Source organism: Lepidochelys kempii, chromosome 19, assembly GCF_965140285.1.
Source record: "Lepidochelys kempii isolate rLepKem1 chromosome 19, rLepKem1.hap1, whole genome shotgun sequence".
In the NCBI taxonomy this organism is placed as follows: Eukaryota; Metazoa; Chordata; order Testudines; family Cheloniidae; genus Lepidochelys; species Lepidochelys kempii.
The window spans coordinates 6,491,186-6,512,695 of NC_136398.1; the positions used below are offsets into that span (position 1 = coordinate 6,491,186).

Sequence of the window (21,510 nt, forward strand, 5' to 3'; positions counted from 1 at the left end):
ACTCCAGTGAGATGAGTGGAGCCAGACCTGGGGCATTTACATACCTTACTGCCATTGGTGATTTATTATGATGTCAGTTCCCAATGTCAGACAAATACCCAACAAAAACAATGCATTCTGTATTCTGGGAATGGAAATAGTTCTCAAGCTTCATCCTGACAAGCTGAGAGCAGGGAGGGAGAAGGGAATTGGGAGAAGGCCCCAGAGCATGCGTAGAGGTAAGCAACAGGCACACAAAAGGGAGAACAGGTTGAGTAGCCTGATTCATCTGGCTGGGCTCCAGGTGGCTCCAGGGAAGCTGAAGTGAAAGGTATGAATGACACACTGATCTGCTTCCTTGTAGAAGGGGTGGAACACCGGATACAGATGACTCAGAGCTTGGGCTCAGCAGGACCCTGCCCCTTCTTACAGCTCTGACTCCACTTCTGGCTGGACTCCATCTAGAACAAGGAAGAGAAACCTGGATGAGAGTTTCAATCCTGGCCGCATGGCTGTAACTAACCAAAACGGTCATTCTCCCCCCCTCGCCCCTCCCCCACACCCAGTACTCACGCTCCTGTAAAACAGTGCCACATGCTTTCCTTTCCTGGTGTCATGTGGGATTATTGCCCTGGGCACAACATCAAGCAGGCATACTGTCTGGGTGTGACATTTATATAATGGGAGGGTGTTGAAGGGCCGCATCACTTAAGACCCGTGTATGTCCTAATTTGGGGGATTCAGTGGTGTATAGTCCTTGTGCTGAGCCCCTGCACAGGGCTATATTTCACTCTATGAAGGCCTTGGACGGAAGGCACTGTAGACACGGAAAGTTCTGAAGAGGACTTATGCTCTGTATGAGCTGGTGTTTTGATGTGCTTGGTTCTATTCTGAAAATTGGATTATTTTTCCTCTCCAAAGTTCCTGTTGTCTCATCTTTGCCTATTTGGGTATGTTTACACTGCAATTAGGCACCATAACTGGCCCGGGCCAGCTGACTCGGGCTCATGGGGCTTGGGTTAAGGGGATGTTTAATCGCATGTCCATGTTCAGGCTTGGGCTGCACCTCCCATCTTACAGGGCCTTAGAGCCCGGGCTCCAGCCCAAGCCCGAACATCTACACCGCAATTAAACAGTCCCTTAGCCCGAGGATCCCAAGTCAGCCGGCACAGGCCAGGCACCAGTTTTTAATTGTAGTGTAGACATACCCATTGTGGGCAGAGTGCACTCCACGTGCTGGTCTATTTCAAATACCCCACACTCACCACCAGAGGGCAGCAGAGCACAGCATTCAATAACACAGGGTGGGGAGTCTGAGACCAAAGGGGTTACAGAGGTAGAAGCTGATATTAACCTGTAATAATAATGAACGATGATGATCTTTTTGATCTGAGCCCCTGAACCCAAACTTCCTTTTTTTAGCAGAAGAGATTAAGAGAGGGATGCAAAGGAGAGAAAGACTCAGGACTCCCCTTCCAGGCCCCCTCTCAAGAGGAGCCCCCTAGAACCCCCACTGCTTTTTAGCTATGCAGGTAGCTGCAGCAGGAATGACACTGACAAAAGCTGGAACAAGAGTTCCTCTATTCTCCAATCCAGCACGAAAACCCTCCACATGGGCCCCTTCCCAGGCTGCAGATGGGCGTCTCTGTGGCACGCATCCATTTGTGAAGTATGCAATAGCTAGTGCCTAAAGCCCTCGAGGCTTCCTTCTCTCTGAAGCCAACATAGGCAGCCTTGTAGAGAACAGTCATCCCAATTTCAGAGGATAATTGTGATAGCACAGAAGCCAGAAGCCAGCACATCCACCAGGCAGTCCTCTGCTTCCTTATTACACCCATGTAGAACGGGGCAGAGGGCAGGAAGTGCAGGGAGGACCACACACTCGGCACTGGAATTGATCGACTTCCCAATTCCACCCAGAGGAAAAGAATATCCACCCTGTAGCTTTGCCTCGGGGATGGAGGGATGCTGCAGCCAGTTAAACAACCAACAATTAACTATTATTCACGTGTATTTCTGTAAACACAGAGGCCCCAACTAAGATTGGGGCCCTATTGTGCTCCGCGCTGTATATAATAAGAGAGCATCTCATCCCCAAAGAACAAACTCAAAAGACAAGACAAAGGGTGGGAGAAGGGAAGCGCTATCCACATTTTACAGATGGGGAACTGAGGCGATCAAGTGACTTGCCCAGTCTGTTGCAGAGCTAGGAACTGAAGCCAGATCTACTGAGTCCCAGCACTACCTTAACCAGCCAACCTTCCCACCTGTAAAAATGATGACAAACTTTAAACTAGGTACATGCATCTTTTCTCTGAAGTCCTTGAATTAATGGGTCAAATGCAAATGGCTAATGGGAACTACTGTGTGCTACCCACACGGCAGCTCTCAGTACTGTCCTAGCACAACGGCATCAGCTGTGATTTTCTTGCCAAGCCACGTGTGAAACTATATTGATCCTCCCCATCCACATTTACACTACCCCCAACAGCACCACCCTTCTGCAACATGTGTAGCAGGGATTCGGGTTACCACGGAGCGACATTCTTTTCTTGTCTCTGGCTACTCAAGAAGCACGTAGCGTTGGATGATATTAAAGAAGTTCTGTATTAAAATCACAAATGAGTTTGATTCCCCATAGTTTAAATTCCAGGGTATTACTAATTAAGAGGTCTGGTTGGTTTTTGGTACTGTTTCTCTCCCTCTCTGTGTGAAACTTGCAAGCTGCTAATTGTGTTAGTACATAAGACAGAGTCTGTTCTCAAAGCAACTCTTTGTAACAACAACTACTCACACAGAGAGAGACTCAAAGCAATACTCTGTAACAACAGAAACAGCACCCAGAGACTCCCCGCCCTTTTGTTGTATTCATCTCGCTTTGTTAACAATTGTGATTAAAATAGAGATAGAGGATGTATATGGATGGATGCTTGGTGTGGATAATAACTGAATGATCAGGGAGGTGCCAGCCTAAGAATCCAGTGTCCATCGGCTGAAGAGGACCCCCGGAGGGCAGACTGGGATCCACCCAACAGCCTCAAGGATGGGAGAACCAAAGAACAAGATAACATCTGGCAGCATGGAGCCGTCAGGAATGTGCCATCTGCTGACTGATTCAGCAAAAGCATGATGAAGCAATTCCCATAGACTGGCATAGGAAGAAACTCCTATAAAAATGGACTCTAGAAAGTGAGAACTTTGGGGTCTGATTCTGCAAACCAACTTCCAGGAGCATCAGATGAGCATCTGACAAGGCCCTGCTCCCTCCTCATGTCCAGGCCACCTGGCCAGTGGCTTGGCATGAGCAACTCTAACGCTGGTAACTATAACAACCTTGCAGAACCTGTGTGTGTATGAATGAATGTGTGAATAAATATGAAATTGAATGGAATGTTATAGCTATAACTAACTGCTTACTATGATTCTTTCTGTATTCACAATAAATGTGGCATTTTGCCTTTTCCCCTTTAATAAGATCCTGCTGGTTTTTATTTTATTGGTATAACAGTAGAATGCTAATTTAACAGAAGAGACTGAGTGTTCAGATCAAGTCGAGTTAGGCAGCCATCAGTGGGCAGTTGGACAGAAAAAAAGAAAAATAAAAGAAATGTAGTGGGAGCAACAGGATCCCAATGAAGAGGAGAGAGAGGCAGGGAAGGAAAGCTAATTGGAAACTAGGTAATGTGTGAGATGTATGGGGTCAGGGATGTGATACAGACACGATCATGGAGCTCCAGGCAGACACGCTAGTCCAAAGGCATCTCTGGTGTCAGTGGACGCACACCAGCATGAGCTGTTCCCAAGTGCACTAAATTGTACAGGAATTTTCTGGGAAATATTTTGCTAGAAGTGTGCTGAGACCCTTATATTTCATTTCTGACGTTGCACTCGGCGCTGCGGTAATGGGCAGCAGGATCAGACCTGGAGATATGTGCACTTATGAGTAAGAGTTTTGGCAAAACTAATCTCTCATTTGTGGTGCTTTGTAAGGAAAAGATCTAAGGAAGGGGGGGAGGGAGAGGCAGATTCTCAGCTGTGTTCAAGCTTACAAGTAGTGGGGAGGAGGGAACCGCCCAGAAGTTGGTTGTGGCTCCCTAATCTTAAACAGCCCAGCCCTGGTACAAGGCCTTTTGCCAGTAGAGGATTTAGGCCAGGGACCAGCAACCTTTGGCACATGGCCCATCAGAGAAATCCGCTGGCAGGCCGCAACAGCGTCCGCAGGTTCAGCCGATCGAAGCTCCCACTGGCCGCGGTTTGCCGTTTCAGGCCAATGGGGGCTGCGGGAAGCAGCGGCCAGCACATCCCTTGGCCCACGCCGCTTCCTGCAGCCCCCATTGGCCTAGAACGGTGAACCGCGGCAATTGGGAGCTGCGATCTGCCGAATCTGCAGACGCTGCAGGTAAACAAACTGCCCCGGCCTGCCAGCGGCTTTCTCTGACGGGCCGCGTGCCAAAGGTCGCCAATCCCTGATTTAGGCATACGTGGAGCTCTGCTGTGCTATCTCCCTCCCTGACCTAGCCCTAGAAAACCCCTGATGCACTTATGCCAGAACAGAAGAATTCTCCACCGGCCATCTCTAGACTTTGTAGTGGACAGGAGAATCTAGCCTGGAAAGAGAAACAGAAAGAGGCAGAAATGAACCAGGGCCCTTATTTTGAAAACGGCCATACACAGGCAGACAGGCTCAGGCTGTCTGAGGGTATTTCTACGCTACAGCAGCACCACTATGGCACTGCAGCTATGCCGCTGTAGCATCGTAGTGTAGATAATTCCTCTATGGACGGAAGGGGTTTTTCCATCAGGGAAGGTAACCCAGCCCTCCGAGAGGCGGTAGCTAGGTCGACGGAAGCATCTTTGGAGCAGAGGGGCTGATTCTGGACAGCAGAGCCAGTGTGCACGGGCAGAGTCTTGTGTCTTGCTATTGAAAGAGCTGGTGAAGTGACTGGGGCAGTGGGGGCCCGTTCGCAGGAGCGGGGATGGAATGTTTGGACCAAAAGGATCTAGGAAAGTGCCATGGCAGTTGGGACGGCACAGGAACCATGTGGTCCGGGAAGGAAGAGAAGGTTAATAGGTTGCAGGGTGAAGCATGTGAAAACTGTGTCAGGGGTGTGATGCTGAGCTGGACCGATGGAAAGGGGGAGCGTGACTGAATCAGGAAGGAAAGTGAGAGCAGAGAAAGAAGCCCAGATGGTGAGACACTCTGAAAAGATAGCGGGCTCTCACTGCACTGAGACTGGTAAGGTCCTTTCACTAGGACCAGGGTCTCGGCCCTCATAGTTCCCCCTTGGAGTTCCTTTCCTAGGGAGCACGCTCATCAGCTCCTCTGAGAAGTCTCTCTCCTCAGAAGTTTCTTCCCTTCTAGGGCCTCCTGAGTGAACCCTCAGGTGACAGACACTCACTATCAAGCACAGCAGGATTTTCTAGAGTAGCCACAGCTTTTATGAACTGTTGGTCTATTCCACTCTTGCGCTGTGTTGCTGGACTATGAATCAGCCAATCCATTAATCATAGGACAATCACTGCTCACAATGGCTTGAAGGTCTGTAGCTTCCAGGAACGGGATCCTGTCAACCAGTAAAGGAACGCTGCCTTCACCAGCAGCACTGACAGAGATCCCTACAACCAGTGACCCTCAAAGTTTTCTTTCTGAAAAATCGCTCGGTGCAACTGTGATGCTGGCAGACCAGGTGCCAGCTCATGCCAAGGCCCTGAGGTCTCAACTGAACACTGACAAATGCATCGCTGGAAACCAGTCTGGTTCACCTGCATGTTAGTATTGTTAAAATAGGTATCAGATTTATAGAAATGTGTTTGGTCTTTATGAAATGCTTGTGAGTTGCTGCGTGCATTAATCTCACTCTATAGCCTGTGTTATAAGTTAGTATTTACATGTTTGCTCTGAAACTGTAAACTCCCAGTCAGGAGAGAAGCATTACCAAATGTGAAATAATAGTTTTCCACAAGAGGTGTCATCTCCTGCCCAAGAGAAGACCCATGTGCACCAGACAAGCCACTGTGGAACACCAGAGGACAAAAAACTTTGCTGATTGCTCCTCCCACACCCAGGAAGAGGAGATGTGAAGGTGGACTCATCCCATCAGCTTGAACTTGGGTGGGGGAAGAAGAAACTGTACCTAGCTATGCTGCTTGGACTCTGAGGGGCAAAGATTTCTAAGCATAAGCAATATGGGGTGCATGCCCTGCTTCATCCCCTGGGGTTGGTACTGATGTTCCTGAGTCACTCCAGACCCAAGCTGTCAAAGTCAACAACGTTACTGGATTTCATGAGAATTTGCAGGGAGAGAGTTCCTTCCGCATTAGCTCAGCCTCGGGCCTCCCGTCACCACCACCTTATGTGTGGGGTTTATAAACTCCCAACAGATTCAGCTGCTTCCTGTAGTATCTCTTCTTCCTCCCTTGCATTTAAAATCAGCTCATCTCCAACAGCTCACTGTGGTGCTCTGCAAAGCCTTTGTAGCTGGACCCTATTGGAACTGGATCAACCTCTAATGTCCTCCCTTCCAGGGATCTTAGATCTGCTTCCAAAACTACATTACTCCACCACCTGGAATCTGTGAGAACACAAGGCACTGCAGTTCCTTCCAGCAAGAGTGCCAAGGGGTCACGTTTGTACCTACCATAGTGCCCCTAGAAGGCAACACCTGGCTCAACACATGTTGCTAGTGCTTAGGCAGGATAGCACGAGTTCAGGACTAGATCACCAGCCCTCCGGCTGTGGTTTTCTTTTCTTTGGTTGGTTTGCAGTAAATGTCATAGCCTGTGTGTGTTTGGTCTAACCTTCACACTCCTGTCCCATCCTACACTCTGCTCCCTGTGTCCCCATAACACCTCCCACAATCCCAAACTCCACAGAACACCGCCCCATATCTGCAACCCATGTCCCCATAACACCCCCATACCAGCAATCCCTGTGCCCCAACACCCCCAACCCCAATATCCCCACAATCCCCCCATACCCGCAACCCCAATATCCCCACAACTCCCTCAACCCCAGTATCCCCATAGCAGCAATCCCTGTGCCCCAACACCCCCAACCCCAGTATCCCCACAACACCCGCATACCCGCAACCCCAGTATCCCCATAGCAGCAATCCCTGTGCCCCAACACCCCCAACCCCAGTATCCCCACAATCCCCCCATACCCGCAATCCCAGTATCCCCATAGCGGCAATCCCTGTACCCCAACCCCAGTATCCCCACAACTCCCTCAACCCCAGTATCCCCAAACCGGCAATCCCTGTGCCCCCATACCCGCAACCCCAGTATCCCCATACCAGCAATCCCTGTGCCCCAACACCCCCAACTCCAGTATCCCCACAACCCCCAACCCCAGTATCCCAACTCCCCCAACCCCCCCACAACTCCCCCAACCCCAGTATCCCCACAACTCCCCCATACCCGCAACCCCAGTATCCCCATAGCAGCAATCCCTGTGTCCCAACCCCAGTATCCCCACCACACCCCCATAGCCGCAACCCCAGTATCCCCACAACTCCCTCAACCCCAGTATCCCCATAGCGGCAATCCCTGTGCCCTAACACCCCCAACCCCAGTATCCCCACAACACCCGCATACCCGCAATCCCAGTATCCCCATAGCGGCAATCCCTGTGCCCCAACCCCAGTATCCCCACAACTCTCTCAACCCCAGTATCCCCAAACCGGCAATCCCTGTGCCCCCATACCCCCAACCCCAGTATCCCAACTCCCCCAACCCCCCCACAACTCCCCCAACCCCAGTATCCCCACAACTCCCCCATACCCGCAACCCCATAGCAGCAATCCCTGTGTCCCAACCCCAGTATCCCCACCACACCCCCATAGCCGCAACCCCAGTATCCCCACAACTCCCCCAACCCCAGTATCCCCATAGCGGCAATCCCTGTGCCCCAACACCCCCAACCCCAGTATCCCCAAACCGGCAATCCCTGTGCCCCCATACCCCCAACCCCAGTATCCCAACTCCCCCACCCCCCCCACAACTCCCCCAACCCCAGTATCCCCACAACTCCCCCATACCCGCAACCCCAGTATCCCCATAGCAGCAATCCCTGTGTCCCAACCCCAGTATCCCCACCACACCCCCATAGCCACAACCCCAGTATCCCCACAACTCCCTCAACCCCAGTATCCCCAAACCGGCAATCCCTGTGCCCCCATACCCCCAACCCCAGTATCCCAACTCCCCCAACCCCAGTATCCCCACAACTCCCCCATACCCGCAACCCCAGTATCCCCATAGCAGCAATCCCTGTGTCCCAACCCCAGTATCCCCACCACACCCCCATAGCCGCAACCCCAGTATCCCCACAACTCCCCCAACCCCAGTATCCCCATAGCGGCAATCCCTGTGCCCCAACACCCCCAACCCCAGTATCCCCACAACACCCGCATACCCGCAATCCCAGTATCCCCATAGCGGCAATCCCTGTGCCCCAACACCCCCAACCCCAGTATCCCCACAACACCCGCATACCCGCAATCCCAGTATCCCCATAGCGGCAATCCCTGTGCCCCAACCCCAGTATCCCCACAACTCCCTCAACCCCAGTATCCCCAAACCGGCAATCCCTGTGCCCCCATACCCCCAACCCCAGTATCCCAACTCCCCCAACCCCCCCACAACTCCCCCAACCCCAGTATCCCCACAACTCCCCCATACCCGCAACCCCATAGCAGCAATCCCTGTGTCCCAACCCCAGTATCCCCACCACACCCCCATAGCCGCAACCCCAGTATCCCCACAACTCCCCCAACCCCAGTATCCCCATAGCGGCAATCCCTGTGCCCCAACACCCCCAACCCCAGTATCCCCACAACACCCGCATACCCGCAATCCCAGTATCCCCATAGCAGCAATCCCTGTGTCCCAACCCCAGTATCCCCACCACACCCCCATAGCCGCAACCCCTGTGCCCCGAGTCCAGGCCACTCCCCTCCTCCCCATCCGAGGCCCCGGCGCTCCACAGTGTCTCCGGGACGGCGTCCCCAGCCCCGCCCGGGCTCCCGGGCTCCCCCGCTCCCCCGCTCCCGACCACGTGCAGCCACCAGCCCCAGGACGCGGCACATGCGCACTGCAGCACGTTCAGAAGCCCCGCAGCGACTCGCGAGCAGACGCCACAGGGCCGGGGGAAGGCAAAGGCAAGCGCACATGCGCATTGAGGCCACTACGCTACACCCTGAGTTTTCGACCGGGGAGACGGAGAGAGACGACAATACGCATGCGCCCCCTAGGTGCAGCCGACGCTTTGTTCTCGACTCAAGGCGTTGGTGGCTCATGCGCAATGTACCTCGCCTGAGCGTCAGCGTGCTGCGCAGGCGCACTGAGTTCCCGAGGCACTTTGTTTTCGGCGGCGCTTGTGACTTAATAAGGCGCCGCTCAGCGCGACGCGTGCGCAACGAGAGTCTCGCGCGCGGGTCTTCGCGGGCTGAAGGTTGCGCGTGCGCACGGCCAGCCGCGGGCGACGGTTGGGCATGCGCACCGGTGCCCGTCGGCGCTTTGTTCTCGACGGAGGCGGCAGCGCATGCTTGGGGCTTGAGCCGTCTGTGACGGGGGCGGTGTGCGAACGTCCACGCCGCACGGGAGCGGGCGGCGGGAGCGCAGGCGCAGTGGGCCAGGGGCTGTTGGCGGCGGCGGCGGTGTTTCCGGCTCTTCACTTCCTGTCTTGGGAGCCCCGGCGGTCGGTGCGCGGCAACCCTGTTCGCCCTCTCGGTCCCCCCGCTCGTTCGGCCGCCCCCCCGCCCCCTCTTTCCGCGGATGCAGCGCCGCGAGGACCCCGCCGCCCGGCTGGGCAGAGCCCCGGGCCCCGCCGCCCGGCCAGGGGCGCCGGGGCCCCGCCGGCCGCCCCGCGGGGGAGCCCGAGGGGCCGGGGCCCAGCCGCCGCCGCTCCTCCCGCCCGCCGCGACCGCCGCCGCCTCCCAGACCCCCGCCGCCGCGCCCACCCCGCTCCTGCCCGGGGCCACCGTCAAGATGGAGCCCGAGAACAAGTACCTGCCTGAGCTCATGGCCGAGAAGGACAGCCTGGACCCGTCCTTCACCCACGCCATGCAGCTGCTGACGGCAGGTAGCGCCGGGGAGGGGGAAGCAGGCCCGGGGAGGGGGGCGGGCAGGAGAGATCGGGGGGGGGCGGTCCAGATGGGGGGGCCGGCTGGGACGGGGGGGGCCAGCCGGGGGGGAGCACCCGTCGGTCACCCAGGCGGCGCTGCTCCTGGGCGCCAGGCACCGGCTGGGGCGCCCGGCCCTCACCCCCCCTCCCCCCGCTGGCATGGGGCAACGGGGCTGGGAGCGGGCGAGGAGACCCGCCCTTCCCCGCGGCCGCGATCGGCGGCGGCAGGACGAGGGCCGGGGCGTCTCCGTCCCGGCCGGCCCCGCTCTTTGTTCGACGCTCAGAGCGGCTCTCCCGGCTGCGCCCCGAGCGGGGAAGGGGCCCGAGTGCCCCGCTCCTGGGAAGGGGCCCGCCCGGGCTGGGGGGGTCGGATCCCCGTGGAGCAGGGGAGCCCGGGGACTGGCTGCCATGAGGCTGTCCTGCCAGACGCTTCCCTCCCTTCGGGCCCTTCTCCTCCTCGCAACCGATTGGTCTCCGTGCCGGGAGGTGGGGCAGAGGCCAGGGTCTGGGGAGGTTTTGGGGAGAGGCTGAGCTGGGGAGGGGGACGGTCGCCTTTTTGCTCTGGGCGTGTTACAGTTTGCTCCGTAAACTGTCTCGTCTGCAGGGTTTAAGCAGTGAATGGGGAAGTTAAATCGCCACGGCGGGGGGGGGGGGCAGTTTAATCGTTCAGCTTGCTCCTGCCATGATGTACTTTGGACGGATTGGTAGTTTTAAGATACACACATCTATGATTGTTTAAATGGCATCCAGCCCCAATGGCTAATTCGGGGATTAAACACAAACCTAGAACTTTCTTCTTTAAGAAAGTGTGATTTATCTTGGCCCTTTTCATCCTTGGGGGAGAGGAGACTAAAGAGAATGGTAGTAAACTAGTTTTTTTATGTAGTCTCTATTCCGATTCCTTTGAAACGTGGGATTGTGTGGTTTTTTTAATTCACCGCTATGAAAATCTGTGTTAGAGCTTGTTTTATGCCTCTGATGAAACTAAATGGAAATGGCATGGCAGTCTTTGTTCTGTGACTAGGCTAGCACTCTCTTTCTTTCCCCTGATCATCACTGTCCAATCGCCTGGTGGCTCGGATTTCTCCGTATCACCACAGCGCAGCTGTGCTGTAGTCACATTCAGTATCTGTATCAAGTAGACAGGGCTGTGTTGAAACACAGTTGTTGTTTTAAAAATTAGAACAAGTTAAAACGCTAACGTCTTCCTCTGCGTAACAAGGTGGAGAGGCCGTGTAAACTAACACACAAAGGATGTTATATTTATTTTAGACAAGAAAAGTAGAATTTAGCCTCTTGTTACGTCTGTTTGATTTAAAAGTGTGTTTGATACTAATGCAATTCTTTATGAACTGCATTATTAGAAAGCAGTTCTAATATGGCATTGCCAATATTAATATAGTAGATACATCACTCCTTTCAACTCCTCATGTAAAACTAGGAAACTGTGATTTAAATCTGTCATCTTCGTTGTACAAGTGATTTGATGTGGCTCAGTTCTGAATTTGTGTCTTGGTGCCACTGGTATACCTTTTGGTTTTGATAAATTAGATGTGTAGTATTCCCAAGGTAATTAAGTGGTCTTTTTTAAAACTGTCATGTTTTCCTGAAAACAGTGTTTGTAGATGAGTCTTATAATATCTTAGTCTATAACAATACTTCCAGTAACGTGCCCTTCAACCAACTGGTGTTCTCAAACAGCCTGAGGAAATATCTCTCAGAGTTGTATTAATGAAGTGAAACCTTCTGGGTGCAGTACAGATTTGCTAATTCTTGCACAGAGAATGGTGTTCTCACCACAGGTAACTCTTTAATTGCTGAGTGGGTGTACTGAGGATTTATACTAAATATTTCATTACATTTACGAGTATCTTTCCGTGTATTACAGCAAAGTGCCAGCTCTGCTATGGATTGAACTTCTCTTTCTGTTTAAAGCTTAACTACTCTAAGTGCTCTAAAATCCTCATGTTTCACTCAGATTATCTTCAAAAAGAGAAGGAGTACTTGTGGCACCTTTGAGACTAACAAATTTATTTGAGCATAAGCTTTATGCTTTATTTATGCTCAAATAAATTTGTTAGTCTCTAAGGTGCCACAAGTACTCCTTTTCTTTTTTGCGGCTACAGACTAACACGGCTGCTACTCTGAAACCTCAGATTATCTGGACATTTGCTGGGCCTCATGGCTGCAGGATAGTATAAGTGGTCCAAATTTGAGGTCAATTGAGCCAAGGGGCTCTGCTGAGTTAAGGTTGCCGTGTGTGACTTGTCCTCTTCCAGAATGTGGAGAGTGGCTAAATTTCTGAAAGCCAGGAAGTGAAGAGTTAAGGTACACACTACGCCTGTGACACACCCTTAACGCTACCCTCTTTGAGTGGTGCCCAGTTTGGCTTTGTTTGAGTGACTTTCTCAGCAATATTTACTGTACAGAATTTGCAGTTTGTACTCTAAAATTCTGTTCAATTACTCTAAGGATATCTACACAATCATAACTGAAATTTAGGTGTCCTATCATCATTCATAGTTTGGTTTGGATTACATGAGCAGATTACTAGATAGGATAATGTATAAAGGGTCTGACATTCTAGTCAGTCAAAGCTCTGAGCATAGAAACTAAATTAAATCTCATCCTGAAGCGTGTCTCTTCTAATATAGTCTGAAGTCACTGGCAAAATTTAAATACTGCAGCTGCGTTCTTGAAACCTAGTTAGTGAATAAACAAAGGTCTTCAATTTCAGTGCTATCTTGCAACTTTCACAAGATCACCCCAGTCCTGAATATATACAGTTGTCATGCTGTTGCCAAGAGACTTGAAAAAAGAGAGCTTGTGTTCAGAGCAGTTTTTTACATTGTGAAAGGATATTTATAGTCTGAGTTGTGCTTGTACAATTTCTTCAGCCACTGTAACATCTAAGGACTCATTCTCTTATAAAGTCCTCCAGTAACTTACTCTTGATGATTTGTGATGCCGAAGGATCTGAATTCTTCAAATGGATCCGGGAAAGCATATTTTACACTTCCAGAGGCTGTGTAAGATGGCTTTGACCGAGATCCTGCTTGGACTCCAGTGTCTTTTATCTTCCTTGGTTCCTAGGAGTCCTACAAAGGATAAAACATCTTAGATTTGGGCCATTTAGATCAGTCATCTCCACTGAGGTAGATATTACCCCTTTTGGCAAAGTGACTACGTAGTGTTGGACATTTGATCGGTCAAATATTGTTAAAAATGATCAAATTTTAAAGCACTAATTTTTTAGAACAGTAACAGAAAAAGAGTAAGACTTTATGGTCTCCAGTTAGCTTAACCTTACATGCTTATGCCTTGCTACAAAAAAAAGTTACTTAACTGAGTTATTTTAACTCAGAAAAACGTGGAACAATGAACTGAAGTTCTCTGGCACCATGATGCAATCAAAAAGTTAATCTGCCACCTACATCAGGGCATTCTTGCTAAAATATTTAACAATATTTGATTGTGGTCAAATAATATGCAGTCAGTTGACAAGTCAATTGAAGAGTTCAGAACATGGAACATCAGGTGCAGATCCCAAATAACCACCAAATAATCGGTTGGATTAGTTCCTCCATTTCTCCTGATCCTTCAGCACTGTGGGTGAGCGACTTGGTCCCATAGGGCCCACAGTTTCTCAGAATCTATGTCCAGTGCCATGTTCTTCTCAGCTTCCAGGTAAGTGGGTACTATTGCACTGTAACTTCACCTCGAGGAGCCTGGTTCAGACACCGTGTTTGGGGTCTTTAATATGCCCAACTCCACAGCTCTTATGTCTTATGCAGCATTTACTCGATATGGGTCCTGTGAACTTTGACAAGAGACCGTGACTGCTGCTTCCTTTCCATCCTATATGTCTTCAAAGAAAAGCAGATTTCTCTGGAGATACCTGTCGCTTCTATCCAAGTAGCTGAGAATCAGTAGTACTGCCTGATGAGGAGTCAGTCTCTCTCTCAGGAGCTGGTAGCACAGTGCTTTTATGTCTCATCCCCAGCTGATGCTGTGTTGATGTTGTGTCCTCCCTCCAAGTGATGTAAGGGCCTTTCACGATTTGATGGGCAGAATGGCTGTCGCTGTTGTCAGATGGAAACAGGTTTAAAAAGGTGTGTTCATGGTAGAAGCCTTGGCCGTTTTTCTTGTCGCTGTCATCAAAGCTATACCTAGCAGCTAAGGTCTTGTCTACATGGTGCGGTAGTGCATGTCAGCATGAATTCTGATGCACACCATATTGCATGCTGACTGGGCTGTGCAGACCCTGCTGGCACACAATAGGCCAGTTAGTGCACGACATAGTGGCATGCCCCTAAGGAAACCTTTTGAGTTGCTATTTCTGCTGATGGTGTCCATTTTGAAAAGAATTATGGTGTTTCACAATCACCTGATGAAATGTTTCTTTAAAGGGTACAAATTTGTATCCTCCCATTTGAAAATCTGCTGATCCTCTGGACTTTAATTTGGTGTTTCCAAAGCTTATGGAAAGACCCATTGAACCTTTGAGTTCTGTTTTGTTAAATTCTTGTACTGGGCCCATCCCAGTGGTATGAGGGCCTTCCAGAATGAGATGTTAATCTTTTGTTTAGTGTCCTGTTGCATGTGATTCCCCCTTCATTGAGCTGGCGCACTCTCTCGCGCTCGCTCTCTCACTCAAAGTGTCATCTCTGTCCACAGCTAGGACGATGTCAGGGTTGTAGACCAGGGGTCTCAAACACACGGGCCGCATGTGGCCCAAAGAGTTATTTCCTGTGGCCCGCCATAGCTCCCCACACCCTTGAGCCTACCTCCCAGTGCTTGCTGCTGCCAAACATTCCAGGAGGGGAAGAGGCTGGGCAGGGATTTGGGGAAAGGGTTGGAATAGGGGCAGGGAGGGGGTGGAGTTGGGACAGGGACTTTGGGATGGGGCGGGCAGGGCCAGGGCCTCATGGAAAGGGTGGAGTGGGGACAGGGAAGGGAGGGGCTTTTGTATCTTTGAATGAAAAGTTGTCAGTGATGCTGCCCTCAGGCCAGTGTACTAGTCCTCATGTGGCCCTCATGGTGATTTGAGTTTGAGATCCCTGTTTTAGACCCTGATGATTGACTTACCATATACAGTATTTCACAAAGGTGCTTCGGCTTCTAGCCACATTTCTGACCAAGACTGTACCATGATTTCATCTCTGTCTGTTGCACTACCTTTCTTTCCCCACCACACTATAATTGGCTAGCTATAAAATCTACAAATTAAGACTAAAAGCTAGGGTCATGTGTTTAAAGCCAAAAAAGTTTTTCCAGCTGTGATGACTTGACAGGATTGAAAAGCCCTGTTGACTCTTGAGGGGCAGGTTAACATGTTTGAAGATTGTTAGATAGCCATGTTGTAGCTCAGGCTTCCCCCAGGGTGCAACACGGTCAATTAATGTGCCTCCAAATGTGATGGTCTTCATTTTAACAAGTGTTAAATTGGCTTTTCAGTCCTGTTAGGACAACTTGATTGAGCTAATACAAAATTGAAAGCCACATATTTAGGGCTTCTGAAAGTTGCACCGGTTTAATTAAAGATGTAATTGGAAACCAATTTAATTAAACCGGCACAAACTCCTTTGTGAACACATTAATTTTGGTTTATTTTAAATTTATTAGGGATTAGTTTAGGATAGACTGAAATAAGCAACTGTTAAACCAAAATAAGTTTAGCTAAATTCAATTAAAGTCTTACCCTTATGTAAAATGGTGCAGCTTTGGTGCAACTTTCGTGTGCAGACAAGACTTGACCTAATTCCCAGTGGTTGCCTCCTTGAAATGGGAGTGTTTGAAGAACTAATGCGTTTTGGGACTGGTTCCTCTGGGGCAGTAGGAGCTTTCAGGTGGGTGCTTTGTTTGACTCAGAGATGAAGTTTGTATTATGGCAGAGCAACAGCCCTGCCATGGTTAAGATTAAGATGAGGTTTCTGTTTAAATCTCTGCTCGTCTAAGACCGTGTCTAAACTTAAAACACTGCAACAGCCCAGGTACAGATGCACCTCTGTAGCCCTTGAGTGTAGACACTCATTACAGCAACAGGGTTTTTTTCCCATTGCCGTGGTTAATCAACCTCCCCGAAAGGCAGTAGCTAGATCAGAGGTGGACAAACTACCGCCTGCAGGCCACATCCGGCCTGCGGGACCGTCTTGCCTGGCCCCTGAGCTCCTGGCCAAGTCCCTGGCCCCTCCACCTGTGTCCCCCCTCCCCGCAGCTACGCCTGCCCACTTCCCAGGCTTTCCAATAAGCCTGTCCTGCCTCTCTGAGCAGCCTGGTAAGGGAAAGGGGGGTGTTGGATAAGGGGCAGGAGGTCCTGGAGGGGCAGTCAGGGGACGGGGGATGTGGTTGGATGGGGCAGAGGTTTGGGGAGGGGGGTCGCAGTCAGGAGACAGGGAGTTGGGGGGCGTTGGATAGGGAGCAGGGGGGTTGGATGGGGTGGGGGTTTGGGAGGTGCGGGGGGGTTGGATTGGGGGTTGGGGGGGCAGTTAGGAGACAAGGAGTGGGGGTTGGATGGGTCAGGGGGTCTGTCGGGGCGGGAGTGTGGATAGAGGGCAGGGCAGATGGGGGACAGGGAGCAGGGGGGTTGGATGGGGGTGGAGTCCCGGGGGGTAGTTAGGGGCGGTCAGGGGATAAGGAGCAGGATGGGTTGGAGATTCTGAGGGAGGCAGGAAGTGGGAGGAGGTGGATGGGGGCAAGGGGCCAGGCTGTTTGCAGAGGCATAGCCTCCATACTGTTTCACAACCCCGATGTGGCCCTTGGGCCAAAAAGTTTGCCCACCCCTGAGCTAGATAGATGGAAGAATTCTTCCATTGACCTGGTGCTTTCTACACTGGGGTTGGCTTAACTGTATTGCTAAGGGGTGTTGATTTTTCACACTCCTGCCTGATGTAGCTCTGTCAACCTAACTTTTCATTGTAGACTCAGCCTTTAGTCTTCTAAAGTTTATGATTGCTCAGATTGCCTTGATGTGGTGTGCTTCATGAGGGTGCAGGAGTTCTGTTAGGGGTCCAAACTTAGGGCTATTTGACCAAAGTGTTCATGAGAACTTTATTTGGAAAAGATTTTGCTTCGCTAGTTTAGCATGGCACAAGCCTCTTGTGCTAAATGACAAGCTAAAAGGCATTACACTGAGCATGCATGTTACAGAGGAGTTACAGGATTGTTAACCTCTGAAGTTTCACACCAGCTTGTTAGCTCATGGGTATAAGCAGTTGTCCTTTGAATCTGACTCACGCAGCCAGTGTCAGTTGAAGTCCCACCAGAAAATTGGAAGAGGTTGGAAGGCATATTGGTCATATGTCAGGTTTTTGGTTTTTTTTACTTTGAGAGAAGATAATCAAAAAAAATTTTTTTAAAGGATGCAAATATTTACTGGCAGGGGACGGGTATTTTAGGGAATGGGGTCGTCTGAGCTCCTCTGCCTACCCCACCTTATGTGAGCTGGGTTCTGGGGTTCCAGTCCCCAACCCCACTTCTTGCCTTCAAGTGTATATGTTTGTATGTACCAGGTTGGGTGGGGGCTTGCCCATCTATGAGGGTCTGACCCATTCCACTTACCTGTACTTGCCCTCTGCTCAAACCACTAAGCCTACTCCCCAGACAGAATACCACACTTGTAAAATTTAACAACCACTTCATTCCCTTTTACAGCCCCTTCATGCTTGCACAAAGGGTACCATTTAAACCTATATTTTCCCCTACCCTTCATTAAATCCACGAACTGCTTTCATATCCCACCTGACTACTGACAGTACCCATGGCAAGAAGACTCCAGTGCTCTGCTACTGACATAACTTACGCAATTCAGTATTGAAATGATGCAGACTGGAACCTCAAGGTACATATGCACCTGGGAACTCAGACTCTAATTTCTTCATGACAGTCAGAGCTCTTTTAAACTACTCCAGTTTAGTCCTGCACCATTTAATACAGCTACACGTAACACAGTGAAAGCTGCTGGAATCCATGCAAATAATTCCCAGTGGCTATTGCTAGCTCCATGGGGGGTGGAGTTAAGGTTGTGTGGGCGTTTGCCTTTACTCTGTATTTCCTGGTTTTCAGAGGTTTCTTTTGTGAAACTCAGCATTTTGGAAGGGTACAAACTATGACCAGGCAACCTTAACACTTCACTGACAAAGTTCTTTGCCATATTTAATTCATGAGGTTTGAAAGAAAGGAAGGGACACATCACACATGGCATATTGTATTTTAAGCATTCATGCTCACTGTCAATTGAGGTGACTTGTGTCGTAATCCACCATTCCGTTTCCTTATTACGAACCAACAACGTCCTTCATTCTTCTAAAGCCCTAGATTTTGGGTAGAGACACAAACAGGCAAGACTAGATGGGCTGCCCTTTTCTTTTTTTTAATACATCCAAATTTTGTTGCCACATAGTTATAAATGTACATATATTTATAGAGAATTTAGGGCACTATAGCCTGTCATGATGCAACTGAATATAAAGTGTCATTTCAGTTTGAGGAACAAAAATTATAATATTTTTATCTTGTCTAGAAATTGAAAAAATTCAGAAGGGTGAGACAAAGAAGGATGAGGAAGAGAACTACTTGGATTTGTTTTCCCACAAGAACATGAAACTGAAGGAACGTGTTCTGATACCTGTCAAACAGTATCCCAAGGTGAGGGCCAGAAAATAACTGACCAAGTCTCTCTGATCTACCTGTAAACATAATAAAATCTTGTATGCTATGCTTAGTGAGCGGTGTCTTTCTCAGAATGTCATGAGTTATGCTAGAGTGGTGCTCTAATTTCTGTGGAATTTCTCCTATGCAAATTTGCAGTATCTAAGTTTTGGATTTCTAGAATGTCAGGATAAAAATGTAAGTGTCAATGAGTAATTCTGCTTTTTCATTACCAGGGTAGAGTTTCTTCTTTAGCTCTCTTCATGCTTAAAAATTAAGACTCCCTCTAACTCTTAAGAATTGCTGTCCATAAAATGGTTGGAGTCTAGTATTAGAATTAAATAGACTAAGTGAATTAATTTAGAATGAATTGCTGGCAAAATAAAACATCTAAAAAGAGCACGCCTACCAGTTGCTAATTTTTTCTACGAATATTACTTAAACTTTCTCCATGAGACTTTCTGTGAGGTGGGGCTGTTGATGACTTTGGTTAAACTTCCAGTGTTACCTTGTCTGCCAGTGCAGTTTTAACAGCAGTCGTTATTAACTTCATTCAGCTTTGGGACTAAATCTGTTTATCTCCTTTATCAGTTTAATTTTGTTGGGAAGATTTTGGGACCCCAAGGCAACACCATCAAAAGACTGCAGGAAGAAACTGGGGCCAAGATCTCTGTGCTTGGAAAAGGTTCAATGAGAGACAAAGCAAAGGTAAGAGCTTGAAAATCCATATATGCAGATTGCCTTTTACTTGAGGATCTCAAAGCATTTTACAAAGGTGAAAATCACTAGAACTCAGGGGTGCTGACTTCTCTTTTGCTCTGACAATATCAACCTCCATGTATGTTACCTTGTGTAAAAATTATTATGGTTGAGCTAAACTCTTTGCAGAAAATATGGCCTACAGTAACTAGTCCTCCTTTAAACATTCTGTGCCTTTGGATGTAAAGGCTAACTATTTTTTTCTTTTGAAAGCTTAACTGCAAAATTAAAGAATTGAGTGCAATTCCAGCTTTTTTTACTCAGGCCTAGTCTACGTTACGTGGTTAGGTTGACATAAGCTGCTTTGCATTGACCGAGCTGTGGAAGTGTCTTCACTTCCATTTGGCTCCTGCGACATAAGTGCTTCTCGACACTGATTTAGTAACACCACCTCTCTGAGCAGTGCAGATGTAATTTGGACAACACAGTGTCATTGTCGATGCTGCATTGCTTACTTCAACTGTTACTGGCCTTCTGGAGCCATCCCACAGTGCCCCACACTGACCATACAATCCAAACAAGCACTCCTGATGAGGATGCGCACGTGGACACAAGGAGCGAAGTGTGTGCACACAAACGATTCAAATAACTCTGGTGGCCGCATGCTGACATTAGTTAGGTCGGCATAATTTTGTAGTGTAGACATGGCCTTAGTGCCCTCCTTAACCAGGCTATGGGAGGGCATTCAGCAAAGGAATACATTCTTTCCCCTATGTGAAATCCTCTAGACACCTATTGGTTCACTGACCGTGTCAACCTAGAATGTGTCCGTCTGTCTTCAGAGAATAGCAAAGTGCCAGGAGGATTTCTGAATGGAAAACTACAGTTATTGATTTCTGTGCTGAATGCGCCCCTCCTCCTTGCCCCTAAAGCTTGGGGTAGTCAGTGCAGAGCTAGGATTTCACTCTGGTTTTACTTTAACTTTGCAAGTCACCTTTACGTTTTTAGTGTTTTTTTTTCCCCCATTTAGTAAGAATCTGTTGAATTAATTTAAACACTTAACATTAAAGCTTAACTGGCACTGTCTAAGGTGTTACCACAATTTTTCATTGCAAAGCAGTGCCTGGAGGGAAGAAGTGTGCTGTTGAAAGGGAATCATGTTACTTGTATCTGCCAAAAATCTTCTGGAAGAAGGAGTTACAACAGTGCATTAATACAAGTACCAACACCTCTTTCACACTGATCTAAAAAGGTGGAAGCTGTAGGGGAAAAGACTAACTGCTCTTGGTAAATCATTGGATAAGAATGTTGCTGCTGACATGTGACTTGAGTCCAGCTGTGCATCTGAGAGCAGGAGGCAGTTGCAAGGGAAGTGATAAAAAGCATGTAGGCAGAAGAAATATGACTAGCTGTTAATGCAAACCAGTTTAGTACCACTGACTTGTATACCAAGCACCACAAAGTATATACTACCGAAAGCTGCAGTAAAGTTCACCCAGGCCAAATCACAGTGAAATCATTAATAGCCTCTTAAAACTTTATGGTCTGACTTTTCAGAGGTGTTGAACACTCACAATTTCCACTGAACTTAATGGGAGCTGCAGGTGTTCAGCAATCAGTCCATTACTGTCTTTGGAAACCACTTCTTTTGTGTCCATCTGACATTCCTCAAGGTACAATCTGGACTGCTGTGTTCCTTGAATGCTCCTTTTACACTGCTTGGATGTGAGCAATCATTCCTGATCTGCTTTCATGTAGCTTCCAGCATGCAAATTACTCCTAGTTGTATTATGAATGCTCTAGCCCAGTGGTCTCCAACCTTTTTACACAGAAGATCACTTTTTGAATTTTAGTGCAACTGAGGATCTACCCCACCCCTTCCCTGAGACCCCGCCCCACTCACTCCACCCCACCCCCCCTCAGTCACTTGCTCTCCGCCGCCCTCACTCACTTTCACCAGGCTGGGGTAGGAGGTTGGGGTTTGGGCAGGGGTGCGGGCTCTGGGCTGGGGCTGAGGGGTTTGGAGTGTGGGAGGGGGCTCCAGGCTGAGCCTGGGG

General features: G+C 49.3%; 1 protein-coding gene across 2 annotated transcripts in view; it reads left to right on the forward strand.

Moving 5' to 3' along the window:
* Positions 1-9,386: 9,386 nt before the first annotated feature.
* Positions 9,387-21,510, forward strand: part of KHDRBS1 (KH RNA binding domain containing, signal transduction associated 1) — a 29,819-nt gene continuing 17,695 nt past the window's right edge. For both annotated transcript variants that reach the window (XM_073317564.2, XM_073317563.2), the window contains exons 1-3: positions 9,387-10,063; positions 18,627-18,751; positions 19,346-19,462. In XM_073317564.2, the coding sequence (XP_073173665.1) occupies positions 9,757-10,063; positions 18,627-18,751; positions 19,346-19,462 (549 nt within the window). In that variant the 5' untranslated portion in view covers positions 9,387-9,756. The remainder of the gene's footprint in view (positions 10,064-18,626; positions 18,752-19,345; positions 19,463-21,510) is intronic.